We start from the raw sequence: 15,204 nt of genomic DNA on the forward strand, positions 1-15,204 counted from the left end.
AAATTTGAAATACTGTGTTGCTGTGAAGTGAGTGAATGACCCTAATAACATGGAAACCCATTCTTTTGCAACTTAGCTTCTAATTCATGCTTTTACTAAAATCAGAGAAGGATTTAATGGATTTACTAAGAGAGAGAAGATTAAAATGAATTTCTGAAGATAAATCACTATTTGTGTTTTTCTTTTTTTGGCTTACAACTTGGCTCCCACAGTTTTAAAAAAGGAATAAAATTGTCGCTGAACTCTAATTCAAAGAACAAGTAATATTCACCCACCAATTTATGAACTAAATTTAAAAATCAACCTCATTAATAAATGTATTTTCAGTCACATTTTACTTTTTATGTTTAACAAGCATAGATCAAAATTTGTAGCATATTTATCTTGCTGGAAAAAAGCTTCTACTACTAACAATTGTAATGATAACTTAATCCAGGAGAATGCTTTAAACATTGAAGGTGTTGTAATCAAGAAATTTTAAAATGTATACTTATTTTTATTGGAAATAGTTATTGAGGGACCAATAAAAGACACTCAAGTATAAAAACTCATTGCACTGGAATACAATTCTTTGGGAAAAGTGTAACATATTCAAAGAAAACAAGGACTGTTGTAAAATATACTATTGTTAAAGAAGAGCCTATTCATGTATTTTTTTAAATGACTGAAAAAGAATCAAATGTCTATGATATTTAGATTCTAAATGCATACATTTAAAGGAGTGACATAGCTTTATTTTCAACTATCAATATTTTCAATACAGGACAAAACTAAAATTCTTTAAACTTCTAAAAAAAGAGTTCTAGCTGTCAACTCAAAAATACACAAGCAGGTACAAAGCTGTCTAGAATTCTTTTCAAGGACACATGAGAAAAATGTTTGAGGGCCACTCTTCTAGAATGATCTAAAATCTTCCACTCATTTTCCATAGATTATTTATGTTACTAAGATGGCCCTTTAGCCTAATAACCCTTTCCAACATTTCTTTGGTTATCAAAAACCTATGAGTCTTTCAAGAACAGTAAAAGATAAGCTTCCCCACCATTCAATTGACTTCACTCATGGTACTTTTTCTGAACGTATCAGTTAGTGAGTCAGAATTCCAACCCCCACCACCCACTCCCATTACCATTTTGTTTTTTCAGGTCGAAAAAGGTGAGTTCCTTGTTTTGATAAGAAACATAAAATGAGGCCATGAGGGCTTTCAAAGAACAAAGCACATATGATCTTTGTTAACTAACCAACCCGATAACCATTAATAGTAAATGCAGACTTTTGCCACCTGGTTGGACATTATGAATGCCATCTTATGTGACAGGATAGTGTTTCCATAGAATTTTAATTCAACAAATATTCATTTAACAAATATTTGCTAAACACCTAACGTGTGCCAGGAACAATTTCTGATGTTCGGGATATATTAGTAAACGAAACAGTGATATCTGCCCTCCTGATGTGCATATTCTAGTGGAGGGGCTGGGTTGGGGCGGGGAGAGGAAACCACAACACAGCTAATAAACGAAATTCTATACTAGGCTAGAAGGTGAGAAATGCTACGGAAAATAGAAAACATAGATCAGAGTAAGAGGGGTACGGGGTAGGGATGGGGAGAGGGTTTGAGCAGGCTGTAGTTTTAAATAGGGTGTGAGAGGGGTGCTTATACAGTTGGTGTGATATCTGGCCAAAGACTCAAAGGAGGTGAGCTTGAACTTCACTGTCTCTCGACACTGAGTTAGAATCTTTCCTGAGAGGCTAATATATCTGACAATGGTAAAAAGGGCTCAAACAGTTTTTTTCTTTGTTTTTAATTGGGGGACATGATGAGTTCCCTATTTTTGATGAACAAATTTTGAAACAACTGGCAACTTTATGATAAAGTATGAACTCCTGAACCCGGTATCTGCATATAATTAAGCCAAGCCTTAATAAGACTCATCGCACAGGTTATATGATTGCAAGCTCAACACGGAGATATTGGCAAACTCTGACTGAAGGTATACCTGAGTGACACAAGTTAAAGACCCATGACAGCAAGGACCTGTGTGCCTGTCCCCGCTGTAGCCACTGGACTTAGAGCAGTGCTTAGCTCAGGGTATGTACTCAACAAAGGTGAATTTGTTGAATGAAGAATGGTTGGGGACAGTGGAGATGAGAGATAAATGACGAGGATTTTGAGCTATCTGGCCATAATATGAGAACTGTTGGACCTCTTCATATGCTTATGGGGCAGAATTTGACTTTCACCCTAACCAAACTCTTTCTAGAAAACTACATTATAATGAAAATTTTTGCCAATTGTATGTTTATTGCATCTGAGTTGTTGATTGCATCTAATCTTTTAGAAGAGAAGATGGGAGTCAGTTTATGCTGAGATGTATTTTGTTTTTCTACCTTGCTATAGAGTCGGCAGCTGATAATGTATTGACAGGCTCAGGAGAGCCCACTAAAGAGCCTATACACAGAAAATTAGACCTTCTGCGGCAGTTGTGATAAAAATGTAGAAATTCAAAACCATGTTAACCATGAAACTCCTCTCATGTCCTTAAGGAAGGATAAACGTCTCTGTACATATGCCAACTCTGGAGGTTGGCATGCTGCAAAGGAGTCTGCGTTGAGGACACAATGTGGGGGTGGATATGTGGAAAGCTGGGCCAGCTTTGGGAAGATGTCATGTACTAAGTTTTCAAACGTCATTTGCAGTTCAACACTGCCAAGTTAAGAATAAAAAAAAGAATCTTTTTCTTGGGTAACTGATTAGCAAGCACTAAGCTATGAATTTATGCATTGGCATCTAAGATCCATGGTTATCTTCTTCCCTCTGAAAGTAGAGAACACTGTGGTAGTTCTCTGTGTTACATTAGTCATCCAAAAGCACAAAAACATCATTTTTAGGAATTCTGAGTACAGAAAAGTCTATGTTATTTTTCTAGGTACAGCAGAAACTGTACTGTTTGGTTGTCTGCCCACATGAGCTCCTATAGGGCAAAAATTGTATCTTTTGCAACTTTTCATTACATGAAACTGAGTAAATGGTAGTTAAATGAAACAATAAATGAAGAAATGCAATGTGTTTTGTTTTGCTAGCAATGTTCAAATAAAACTCTTTCAATAAAACTATGAATTAGAAATTACGATCAACTTGTACAACAAGCAGAGAATTATGGCAGTTATATAAAAAATGGGCATTTATCAATGGTCTAAATTGTCTAGACTGGATAGCTAAGTGGACCACATTTAGCAAACAATTGCTCAATTTCCTTTTGGTCTGCAGAAAACGTTTTAACAGTTACAAAATTTATATATACCACATAATATGTTCCATTCGCAACTTCTGGCTTTAAAAAGAGACTTTTTTAATGAGAGGAGTTAAGTAACATTTTCAATACGAAATGAAAGGTTTACAGTGAGACACAAAGAGGACATTAAGACGGTCAAGATGATCTGATTCTCAGACATATATTACTCACTTTCCTGATAGACTGACAGTTACATACCCAATTCATGTAATTATCACAGCATAAAGGAGGAATGTTTACCAAGGCAAGATCATTTATAATGCAAGACAAAATGGAATCAGCATGTCCACTATGAGTAAATGCTGAAACATCACCCATTTAATGAGCATTAATAATACATTAAAACTCAGAATTAAGTACATAAAAAGGAAGTACCGCCTAGACACGGAAGGATACTACCCAGGCAGTACTCTGATGCTCGAGCTCCCTTTCCAGTTATTTCCTTGTGTTCCTAGTATGTACGCTGCAGATATTTGCATAACTTTTCTTTGTTTTGCAGGAGTTGAGGGGGTATTTTATAGTTTCCAAATGAAAAACAAAGAAATACCTGTAGAATTGCAACCTCATTACGAAGCTGGCTTTCTTGTTTTGTTGGAAATCTTAATTTGTCAATGATTTTAATAGCTACATCTCTTCCTGTTTTACGATGCTTTCCTTTAAAACAAAAATGGAAACATTAGCATAATGTTTTAAATACCATCTATAGTAAAGAACACCAGAATTTATAAGGACACTTACAGGAATTATAAAAATGTTTCACTGAATAAATTAACATTTCTAAAGAGCACTGACTTATATCCATAAAGATTTCATTTCTTAGCGCCATTATTCTTCATAAAACAGGTACTATAAAATCAGCCATAATTTAGAACATAAAGAATTGAGGCATTAAAAGTTATACATATCAACAGCCTGATATTTTCTCATAAAAGCATATGTTTTAGAAACAGGATATTGAGTTACTTAATATAGAAAATATTCATACCACCAGCAAAGTGCTCTCCTTAAGAAAACATAATTTTAAAATCCTGATAAACTAATGTATATTATAATGGAAAGAATGAAAGTCTTGACTCAGTCACTCAGTAGCTTTGTAATCTTGAGCAAGTCACTTAAGCTTTCTGAGTTTTAGGTTCTCATCTTCAGCGGGAGGGTTGTTGTGAGAATTAGATGAAATCAGATATGTAAAGTACGCACAGCGCCCAGAGAACTATACACACTCAAGAAATGTTAGTTATCATCATCATCACATGATAGCCCTTTACACACATTACATCCTGTTTAATTCTCGCAAAACTTTGAGGGAGTCTATAGGGCCCTTTGAGCTCTTCCATACTATTATACTGTAGTAGGTATAGAATACAGTAGAGTTAATTGACTCTGAAAATAAAAATGAAAGTGGAAAATGCACCTAATCATTCAAATTTTTTGTCACATAGAAACTAACTTGAAATTCCATTATTTCAATCTTTCTTGTAAACTAGTGTTCCTTCCCCTACATCCGTCCCACTGACACTCTTCCTTCTGAATCTTTCTAGACCGCTTCCCTTCACCACCTCATTGTCTTGTTTTCATGTTCTCTACTTCCTTAACATCACTCTTCATCTTCAACTCACTGCCATCTCTATTCCAACTCAGATATTTTAATGAAATTACTCTCTTCAAGGTCACAGCTTCTTCTGTCTCCACTCCTCTGTCACTAGGGTACTTGACCCCTCTTCTGAGACTCTTCTCATCTGCTTCACCCCATACGTGCCTAGTCCTAACTTGTCAGTCTTCCTGGTGGAGGCCTCCTCCTGTGCCTGCTCCTTCCATGTTGGATATTACAAATATTCTGGCACCTGCTGGTCTCTCTAACCTCATTTCTCACCCCTGCTTCACTCCCATACTACGTGCAGTATGTATATTTACTATGCTCAATATACCATGATTTTTGTCACATGCCATTATTACACTGTAGAGCAATTCTCTGTGTAGTGCTTGCTCTTCCCTATTTCACTGTTTATGCAGTAACAAAAAGCACAAAGGTTGCTGACTCATTGATGGGTTTTCTATCAAAAATAAATCATATATGCATTTTATAAAAGTCAAAATTATTTTGTAAAATAGACTAGACTTTAATTTTAAATAAAAAAGCACAATATTACACTATCATAAATAATATTGAGGAAACGTGATTATTTCAGAACACCTTCACCTCGCAAAAAAGATAATTTGTTACTGATTATACTAAGGAACTGAAAGCTATGATATCATTTTATAAAGCAGGCAAAACATTAATATCAAATGTTTCTTAAAGACTCGAAAAATAATGATTGAACTGGCTAGAATCTAAAACAGCGTAAGTTAAAATAATAAATTCACCAAATAGCTCGACAATAAGACAAAGGTAAACATTCAAGATTTCACTTCAAAAATTTAAAAAAATGCAAACCTTAATGAAATATATACATTGTTAAAGATGTTAGAATTCAAGGACTTTTTTGTCTACTTAAATAAATGGATTTCTATAGAGTTCTGATCAAATATGCCAAAAGGAAAAGGAATGTTTATGAATCAACATTCATAAACTTCCTTGTTTCTTAATATTTTTCTTAAATAAACTAATATTTAACCAGTACTGTGTATACAGTTTGTCCATATTTAAGCAAAATAAATTTTTTAGGAGCACAACAATTTCTCTTTCAAAATAGAAATGTACCAATTTTCGAAATAGTGACTATCTCAAGAGAAATTTCTAAAAAGGTAAAACACAGAGACATACATACAGATATATATAAACATAGGTCATGTCTTTTATACTTTCCTTGGCGATATTACTTTTCTAAACACAAGAGTTAAAATTTTAAATTAATAAAAATACTTAGTGAACTAACCTACCTCCATAAACAATTCCAAACTGCCCAGAACCCAGTACTTCGTCAGGAAAAATCTGATATACAGTGCTGATGTCCTGTAGATACAAATACAATGAAAAATAAACATGAAGTGAAACAAAACATTAGTCCTAAAAAATTATATAATTTTATTAAATACATCATAAATATTAAATATTTTAAATATAAACAATTAAACTGTCAATGCTAGATGTAACCTGTCATACGACTGTAACATTCAAGACACATTCTTTATTTAATGTACTCTTGTAATGTTTTGAAAACTATTCTGCTCTTAAGAAGCAGAGGTTTTCTAATGTTCAATCAAACATTTTCATTAGAGAGAAATAACTTAAAATTATACAATGCCATTTACTGTCATTATTGAAAAAGAGATTAGCTTATTGAGATGGCTATTTAGACATTTCAACTTAAATGATCATGATTCCCAGTCATGTCAGTGTGAGTCCTGATTCCCGTCACTTCAACCTTTAAGGCTAGAATGGTGATGCTGCTTTGTCAATCATCCACATCCAGATGAAGCTCAACTCAAGGAAGAGGGAACTGAATCACTGTGAGGATGACAATCCACTGTGAAATTCTCTTCTGCCAGGTAACTAAACTCTTCCATTTTTACCACTTCTCGAGGTAACAAGTTCCAAATGTCTACTCTTTTCTCTTTGAAATAATAACTGCTAAACAAAGCATTACGTTTTAAAACCCGTTATTTGATAACCACACTTATGAGAGCGCAACGCGGTATTTTTTTGCTTTACATATTGCCTCTCCACCCTATGGAATTTTCTGCCTAACCTCCACTCTTGTACTCTTTGTCTTTTCAAAAATAAAAGCCCTTTTACATCAAATTCCACGCTCCTCATATCCTATACACCCCTATCCTTTTTCTTTATCCTTCACCATAGAAAACAAGTACTAGTTGTCTCCACCCTGGGATCCCTTGAGAGTGTCCACAGGGTGAGTCCAAGGTTGTCCGGAGACACGAAAATGAAATACTACCACTCCAGTACTCTGAGTCCAAGCTACTCCATCTTTCTATGACAGCTCAATGGCCCACCCAGAATTTTCAATGGACAACAGTGGTCAAACAGGGTGGAAAAATCCCCCAGGTATCTAGAATTTTCCAAGAGGCTTATAAACTACATTTCCCAAAGTCTTGTCTGGCTAAGCAAGAGCAACAGGAACCTGCTGGTCTTTAGAAATCTATCTTGCGACTGACAGCACAAAAATTCATCTAACCTTCCCACTATGGAGTTTTCCTAATTCTCTCTCATTCTCTTTGGTTTTCAGTTTATGCCAATTTAGCAAAGGTTGCAAAGCTATACTAGTGATAAATAGAGTTTCATAGAGTTTATTCTTTGAAAAATAAACTCAGATCAGTGTAAGTATGGCTATAAACTTTTTGCTTTTGGTCACAGCCAGCAAATAGAGTGAAGGTCTGAGTCACAGGATGAGGTACGAAAGGTCTTAATACTTTTGGGCTACTCGCCACAGTGACCAAGTATAACAAATAAAGCAAACATATGACAGAGTGGAGATTATTTCATAATATGTCTGATCTATAATTTTCAAAAAGTGAGCTGAAAGTATGAAGTTTATGTGTCATAGGCAACTAGGGTGCTAGAATGTGGACCCAGTAAATATGATTTATGCACTTTCTGAGGTCTCCTTGATATGTACAGTGCTCTTAGGTAACAATCAAGGAATGAGAACAAAGGCATGCTTAAGCTACTCATGCAACTCAAAGAATTTACTTTACTTTATTTGGTATTTTGTAACATCAACCATAAAAATTCCAGCACCAAGATGGGCAAATATGTGAAAAATCAGGCATTGCATTATAATTGCTCATCTGAGATGAATAATAGGTGTTTTGCTCACTGCACTCCAGAATAGATTACAGAAAATCACTAAAAGAATCCATACGATGTAATGTGGCTAAAATCTTGTGGAAGAAAAATATCCAAATAGACCCTAATATTTTATTTTCTAGGAAATACTGAAAAATAAAAATGTTAGATAAATAAACGTGTATTTTATAATGCTCTTATTTTCCAATACAGAAGCACATTACCAAATTTCATATTAGTAGGCACATACTCACCACATTTTCTTGAATCTGGCAATTTGATACCGAAATACTCACAGAAATATCTCCTGGAAAAACGTGAAAAAACACGCAAAAGAAGTAAGAGAAGTAATAGCAAAACAAACCAACACATGCTTACTAACCAAGCTGTCGGGTTGTTTTTAAGTCATAGCAACTAGATTTTTCTAGGAAGATGTCTATTAGAATATTGCTTGGCTTTTACAATTACAGATTTACTCTGTACTTGGCTTTGAAAAATAATATTCTGTTAGTTTAGAGTTGGGAGTCATAAAGACTTGGGTTCAAATACTAGCCTGCCACTTCGTAGCTCTGGTACAAGCTGAGACAACTTCATCTCTCTAGGGCCTCATCTCTTCACCTGTGAAACAGGTGAATCATTAACATCTACCTGTTGGGGTTGTTTGAGGCATTAAAATAGAGACCACATGCATGTCAGGGCTTAGCACCAAAATGGCATACATAACTGTATCAAAAAGTACATTGGTTGCAGCAATCAATTCAAAAGTTGTGGTGGATCGTCAGATAACACACTATGAGATGAAAAACAGGTTTTTTTTGACAGGCTTCATTATTAATAGCCATTATGAAACTTAAAATTACATTTTTATACAGATATTCCTCTAAAATATCTTTTTAAAAATTCATTCTCAATACTTGATCCTGGCTGCATTTTGGTAAAACCTATCTCATTCTACTAATGAATATGAGATTAATAATGAATAATGAATAAGATTTCTTCCTGGGACAAAAAATTACCAAGAGTTTTGAAGTACTCAGCACCCCAAGGATCCTGCACAGAGTACCATGGTAAGCGGTTTCGAGGAAACATGTTAACTCAGATTTGCAAATAGCAAGACTGGCATTCCAGGTCAATCTCAAGTTGACTAGATTACTTCTTTTATGACCAACAGCCCTATGTTTCTGCTATTGCCTAACATATAGGGTTTACATGAATTTATTCAAATTTTAATATAAATAAACAATAAAGTAGGATAATTGAATGGATGAAACATCTTAGTATGTGTGGCAGCTTTTATTTACAGACCCTATGTTCTCCAATAAATCACCCCCAAGAAGGCTCTCTTCATCTGTTCTACAGACAGTTAGAAAGCTGGCAGACTCACTGTGCGAGTTGGTTCCTGAACCCACGGATGAGCCCTTGGGAATGACGGGCATGAGGGCATGCTGGATCGCCATCTCCCACAGCCTGGCCACATCTGCACCAACGCCACTGGTGAGGACGCTGCTATTTGGTGCTGGGCTGGAAGGGTTGACCACATTTTCTCCCACGTAATACACTACATTTGCTGTAGTGATCTCAAAACAATGAGGATTGGCTCCATTAGGAATTAAAGCCGAAGGTTTCGCTGGTTCCAGAGATAAAATTTCTGATAAAGGAATTTCCTGTGGAAGAAAGTGTGCGCTAAATGTAGTTTATCAAAAGCATATAAACTTTCAAATAAAATTCATGCTAAGGACATGTGAGAAATGACACTACAAATAGGCATCATTTATGCAAAATAGTTTTATAAAACACAGAATATTACTAAACAAAATTCAAAAATACCTTTACTAGGGGAATGCTTATCATCACCTTTTCCAGAAAAATTTAAGTGACTTTTTTACTATGTTCATGTGGCAAGAATAAGTATAAATAAGAATAACGATTTTGAACCTGCATCAAAATCTAAGACATGAGATATAAATGGTAATTTTTATAATTGTGAAGTAGAAAGACAACACTTTTGCAATGCATTTGGGTATGTGTGGCTGTTTTTAAATTTTAACTATTCTCAGGGGGCTGGCCTGCTGGCTTAGTTGTTAAGTTCGTGCACTCCACTTTGGTGGCCCAGGGTTCACGGTTCAGATTCTGGGCGTGGACCTACACACCACTCATCAAGCCATGCTGTGGTGGCATCTCACATACAAAACAGAGGAAGCTTGGCACAGATGTCAGCTCAGGGCCAATCTGCCTCACACACACACACACACACACACACAGAAATTTAACTATTCTTTAAGGCACTGAAAATGAATCATAAAATTTGATTCCACAGATGTTAATATAAAAATCTAGCCAAGTGAATAGTCTTAGTGAAGAAAACCACAGAGATTGGTTTTAAAAGCAGTTGCTTTTAAGACAATTTTGATACTAAAAAATTAATCACTACATTGTCTTCCAGGAGGTATGGAATTACTGAGAAATAAGAACTTTTAAAACAAATTCTTAATTTCAAAATTACTGAGGTTTCCTTTTTCTGTTAGCACTCTGGAAAGTGGCCATGGGCAATCACATCAAGTATGCCTGAGCCTGCATTCATTTCGAAGGAGCAAGTATGTACTCTTTTCACTATGAGCTTCTTTGGAACCATGTTATACTGGGGGATATGTTACGTAACATTTGCATTATTCCATGTAGAGAGACAGAATGAAAACGGTTGCCAAATTTTTCTCTAGCGGAAAGTGCTCCTTACGAATATTGGCAGTGCGCGGTGAAATCAGACAATGTTTCTTGATGCCCTATGATGTGCTGGAAGACTATAGATGCAAAAAAATTATTTTTAAAAAATCTGGATGTGGTGCATTTCAGGAATTTACTTTTCGCTAACCTGCTGTGACCTTGAATTTTCTGGTTAAATCACACATCTCTGCTAAAATACTCAATTAAGCTTCTTGCCACTCCCCAGAACCATCCAATGGGGCCTGAAGTACTTCCCAGGGAAAATTGAGATTCACAGATAAGTATCTTGGGTCACAACCTGATTCTCCCTAAATTCGTAAACTATAGAGAAGAAAACACATCTCTTGGTGGAAGCACAAAACCAGTCCTGTCCGTTGGACGTATTTTGCATTTCTGATAGTCTACATGCCCATGAGAAAGCAAGAGGGGTCACGAGACCCCAACCAAGGAAAGGCCTTACCTTGTAGTATCTGCTTCCTGTGTCATTTTGAAAGAGGGTAATACACTTGCTATCCAACCTCCAATAGTGCCGTTTCCGCTGAAACAGAAGTTAGATTTAGGATGTTTTAAAAACTTTAAAAATGCCCAAGATTGATCAAATAAAAACATTTTATGGGGACATAAGATTTGAAGGTGGAAAGTGCAAGGGCTTTGGCCCAAAAGACTCACTCAATTTCAGAATCTAGAAGGTGACTGTCTAGCAAATGTGCGATAAGTTTCCACATCTACGTCAGAGTTACGAGTGATAGAGGAGATGACATATCAGCACCCAGTGCAGTGCCTGGCATTAATTCATGCAAAGTAAATAGAAAACACCATTTCTAAACTTATTTGACTGCTTGAAGAGCTAAAAGTGGACTTGTAATCTGTAAAATCATAAAAAGGCTTAGTAGGAGATATAATATTTATATATTCTCATTATTTTAGAACATAAGGAATGCTGATCCAGCCAGGTATTCTGGCTTCCATTAGAGATGAAAGAATTCTGAATGTTACAGCAGAACTTATAAAGAATATTTTGTTGGATGGCATGTTTGACTCCACAGCATCAACTTAACAAAGTCAGGGGAATGCTTCAAATAACTTGACCTCTTAAGCTCACTACAGATCGAAACTTCCATGATTTGGTGATCAGGTCCTTGTTCACTCTAGGTATATGTCCCATGGTTTTCGGGTATGTGTGTGTGTGCGTGTCTGTGTTTTCATCTTTTTAGACCAAAGAGCCCTAAAATTATTCTCGGTCCCTTGCATAACCAATCTTAGACCAGTAAAATACACTAAATATGCTTTAAATATTTTACGCCATGTCTGGGAAGAACTATATGACATTCAATTGAGTCCTGCAGTAAATCATGTAAATCTCTCTCCAGCAGAGATGATTGAGATTATCGACAAAGCAATTAGGTTACAGGCGTCTGTTTATCTAAAGAAATGATGGAGATCCGATAGATAGGAGGTGATGAGGAAAATACCACCCGTAACTGAGAAAGAAGCTTATCACCAAATGTCAATTGGTTTAATGGGAACATAAATCAAATCTTTTCTCTCTTATGCACAACCTCATTCATCAACTATTAGGAAAACCTGGGGTAGCGAACAACTCAGATTATATTAAAGAATTAAAATGTGCTGTCTTTTATCTAATAAAGTACAGGATTACTGTTTTCCTGAATAGGTCAGTTTTTAAGTGAACATTTAATTAGAGATTTAAGAAGTATATAATAGCTGTCATTGTTTTTTCTCTCCCTAAAACGCAGTGTTTTTTAAAAAAATTCTGAACAACGGAGGAGCATTCTGAAAGCCACACTGTTATTTTCTTGATGGCTATAAAATGACAGACATTCAAGTTGTTTGGGGATCATCTCAAGCAGTAGAGGTCAATGGTTTTGTTCCCTGAGATTGCTGTCTATGTTTTCTTTGAACTCAGTGGCTTGCTCAACTACCTCCTACACCCAGAGTCCGCTAATGAGCCCCACCTGATTCACTATGCCGCGCCTGTGCTGACGTTTGCTCCTGGTAACTCAGACATCCCACGGTCCTCCCAGGGTATTAGCAACTCCTCTAATTAAAGCTAGCAAGACAAGAGAAAGCTGCTTGCCGTGGGGCTTACCAGCGTGTCCTTGCTGGTGTAGTGCACCATCCATCCCTCCTTCATCACCGTGCTGCTTTTCCTCTTCGTGTGTTTGACAGACTGCACTACTCTCATGAGCGGGATATTGTTGCTTGTTGAGGGACTTGAAAAGTCAAAATATTACAGGAAAAGATTTTTAGACATAGATCGTCCTTTCTTGCATAAAATTTTACTTCAGCTATTTCAAAGTGAAAGTCAAAAAGAATTCACATCCCATTTTTAGTGAAGTGTATTGTCAGAGTACCATGGTTCAGAATCTAGATTTCTCTGAAGAGTGATAGGCACTTTATAGATACACTTTAAAAAGCCTGAGGCAGGATAATAAGCACCTTAGTTTTCATGTTGAACTATATAGTGTTCCGTTTTTGGGTAAACATCAGATAGATTATTGTCTTAGGGTACGGAGGCCACATATTCAGAATCACACATGAAAGCTTATTTACTTACTTATTATATATTACAGGCAAAATATTCATCATTTATAGATAGTAGATAACATTTAAGATTAATTTGAGTCTCTCTCTGGATAATTTCATAAAAATTAGAATCTGCTCATGGAATTCTGTCGATCCTTCATCTCTTTCTTCCTCTTCCTTTCCTGTCTCTCTCTTCCTCTCTTCTTCCCCTCCCCCACATCCATATATGCAAGCACACTCTCCCGCCCCCTCACACTTTGATAGCAAAGAAATGTACATCTTCAAAAGACAGTTGGGTCATAAGACTAATATTTTCCAGTATTTAAAAAATGTCTCTTACACCACTAAATGGAAAAAAATCCAATTATTTTATTGCTCTATTCTTGTGAACAATTTCAGTTTGTCAATGAATATGGCATTTGTAAAACAGACACAAAAGTTTGAATACACTTTATAATATAAATCAGAATACACTTTATAATATAACAAAATAACTGGGAAACTTTTTCTGTAAAGGGCCAGGTAAAAAATAATTTGGGCTTTGCAGAATACTTAACTTTGCCACTGCAGTGCAAAAGCAGCTCTGGACAGTATGAATGGGCATGGCTATGATCCCCCAAAAAACTTTATTACAAAACAGGCAGCAGCCTGATTTGGCCATAGTGTGCTGACCCCTGATATCAAAAATTAGGATCATCCCGTAATCAAAAAGAATCAATAATTAGATCACAAACATAAAATTTCACGTACTTCTGAATCCAGACCTCCTAACTCCAAAGGCACTCCACTCCTCGACAGTATCCAGCTCATTCATCAACAAATTAAACACACACTTTAATAATATATTACACTTTTATAATACACATACTTTTATGATACATTAAAATATCAAAAGCTTTAAAAAGTAATACCCCTTGGAGTTCCATTGTTGGACCAAGGCTGGGAGTGCAGCCCTCACCTGATGGTTCTGTTGGAGTCCTCGTGGTCTGGGTCTGGGTCCTGCATTTCCCCACTGTCGTTCTGGCACTCTGCCATCACCATCTCAGCATCTTGGACCATTGCCTCTTCCATGTCATCCATGAGCCCGCTGTTCCTCTCACTGTCATTGTCATCACTCCCTTCTTCCATGACCACGTCAGACTCTGCCCCAGGGCTAAGCAAATCTAAAAAATTGTTTTGCACCCATGAAGATAAGCCTGGAATCCTGGAGCCACGACTTAAGAGAAAGTTAGCCAATCCTAAAACAAATCAATTGGAAGCCCTAAAATATACAGTGATGAGATAACTTTATCTTTTCTTTCACTTTCCTTCTTTATTTTAGTACATAAGTATCTGAATTTGTGAAAGGATGAATATATAATTTTACAAGCAGATGCTTGTCATGCCCCTAAGTTCCTAAGTCTAAAAACATGAAAAGTCATGGAGAGCCCTAGAAGGAAGCCATGGTGGGACACAAGCAAAGTGTCACAAAGTGCTATCAGATACAAGTCAAGAGGAAACCAATCATATTTCAGTAATGCAGCCCTGGTGGGAAAAAGAAATACATGGGAGGATGAGGGAAAACCTTCACATGCAAGAAGACTCAGGGTCATTGATTCTTGTGATTCCAGTGACTTCTTAAATCATGGATTCCAATATCAAAATGGGTCACAGAAGCAGCAGCTTTTAAATACCTAAGATATTTGATATTTGACGTAATTTTGAATTCTGTCATTATGTAGTTTATGGTAATGCAGCAAATTATAATGACTAATGTGAAGAACTTATTTTAAAATTAGAAAATTGATTGATCAGAGACCCTAGCCTGACAAGCTTGAAAAATTCACATTTTACCAAAATTTTCTAACTGCATGGGGAAATGCAATTTCAAAGTAATCAAGAATATCAAAAACTTCA

At 36.0% G+C, this 15,204-nt stretch overlaps 1 protein-coding gene across 2 annotated transcripts in view; it reads right to left on the reverse strand.

The window, feature by feature from the left end:
* The window catches only part of PRKD1 (protein kinase D1), a 286,605-nt gene that overhangs the window by 33,839 nt on the left and 237,562 nt on the right, over positions 1-15,204 (reverse strand). For both annotated transcript variants that reach the window (XM_023623404.2, XM_023623408.2), the window contains 7 exons: positions 14,267-14,471; positions 12,872-12,995; positions 11,222-11,299; positions 9,425-9,704; positions 8,295-8,347; positions 6,177-6,249; positions 3,844-3,950 (listed from right to left, as the gene is read on the reverse strand). In XM_023623404.2, coding sequence (XP_023479172.2) covers positions 3,844-3,950; positions 6,177-6,249; positions 8,295-8,347; positions 9,425-9,704; positions 11,222-11,299; positions 12,872-12,995; positions 14,267-14,471 — 920 coding nt within the window. The remainder of the gene's footprint in view (positions 1-3,843; positions 3,951-6,176; positions 6,250-8,294; positions 8,348-9,424; positions 9,705-11,221; positions 11,300-12,871; positions 12,996-14,266; positions 14,472-15,204) is intronic.

The sequence above is a fragment of the Equus caballus genome, chromosome 1, assembly GCF_041296265.1.
Source record: "Equus caballus isolate H_3958 breed thoroughbred chromosome 1, TB-T2T, whole genome shotgun sequence".
NCBI classification, from domain to species: Eukaryota; Metazoa; Chordata; class Mammalia; order Perissodactyla; family Equidae; genus Equus; species Equus caballus.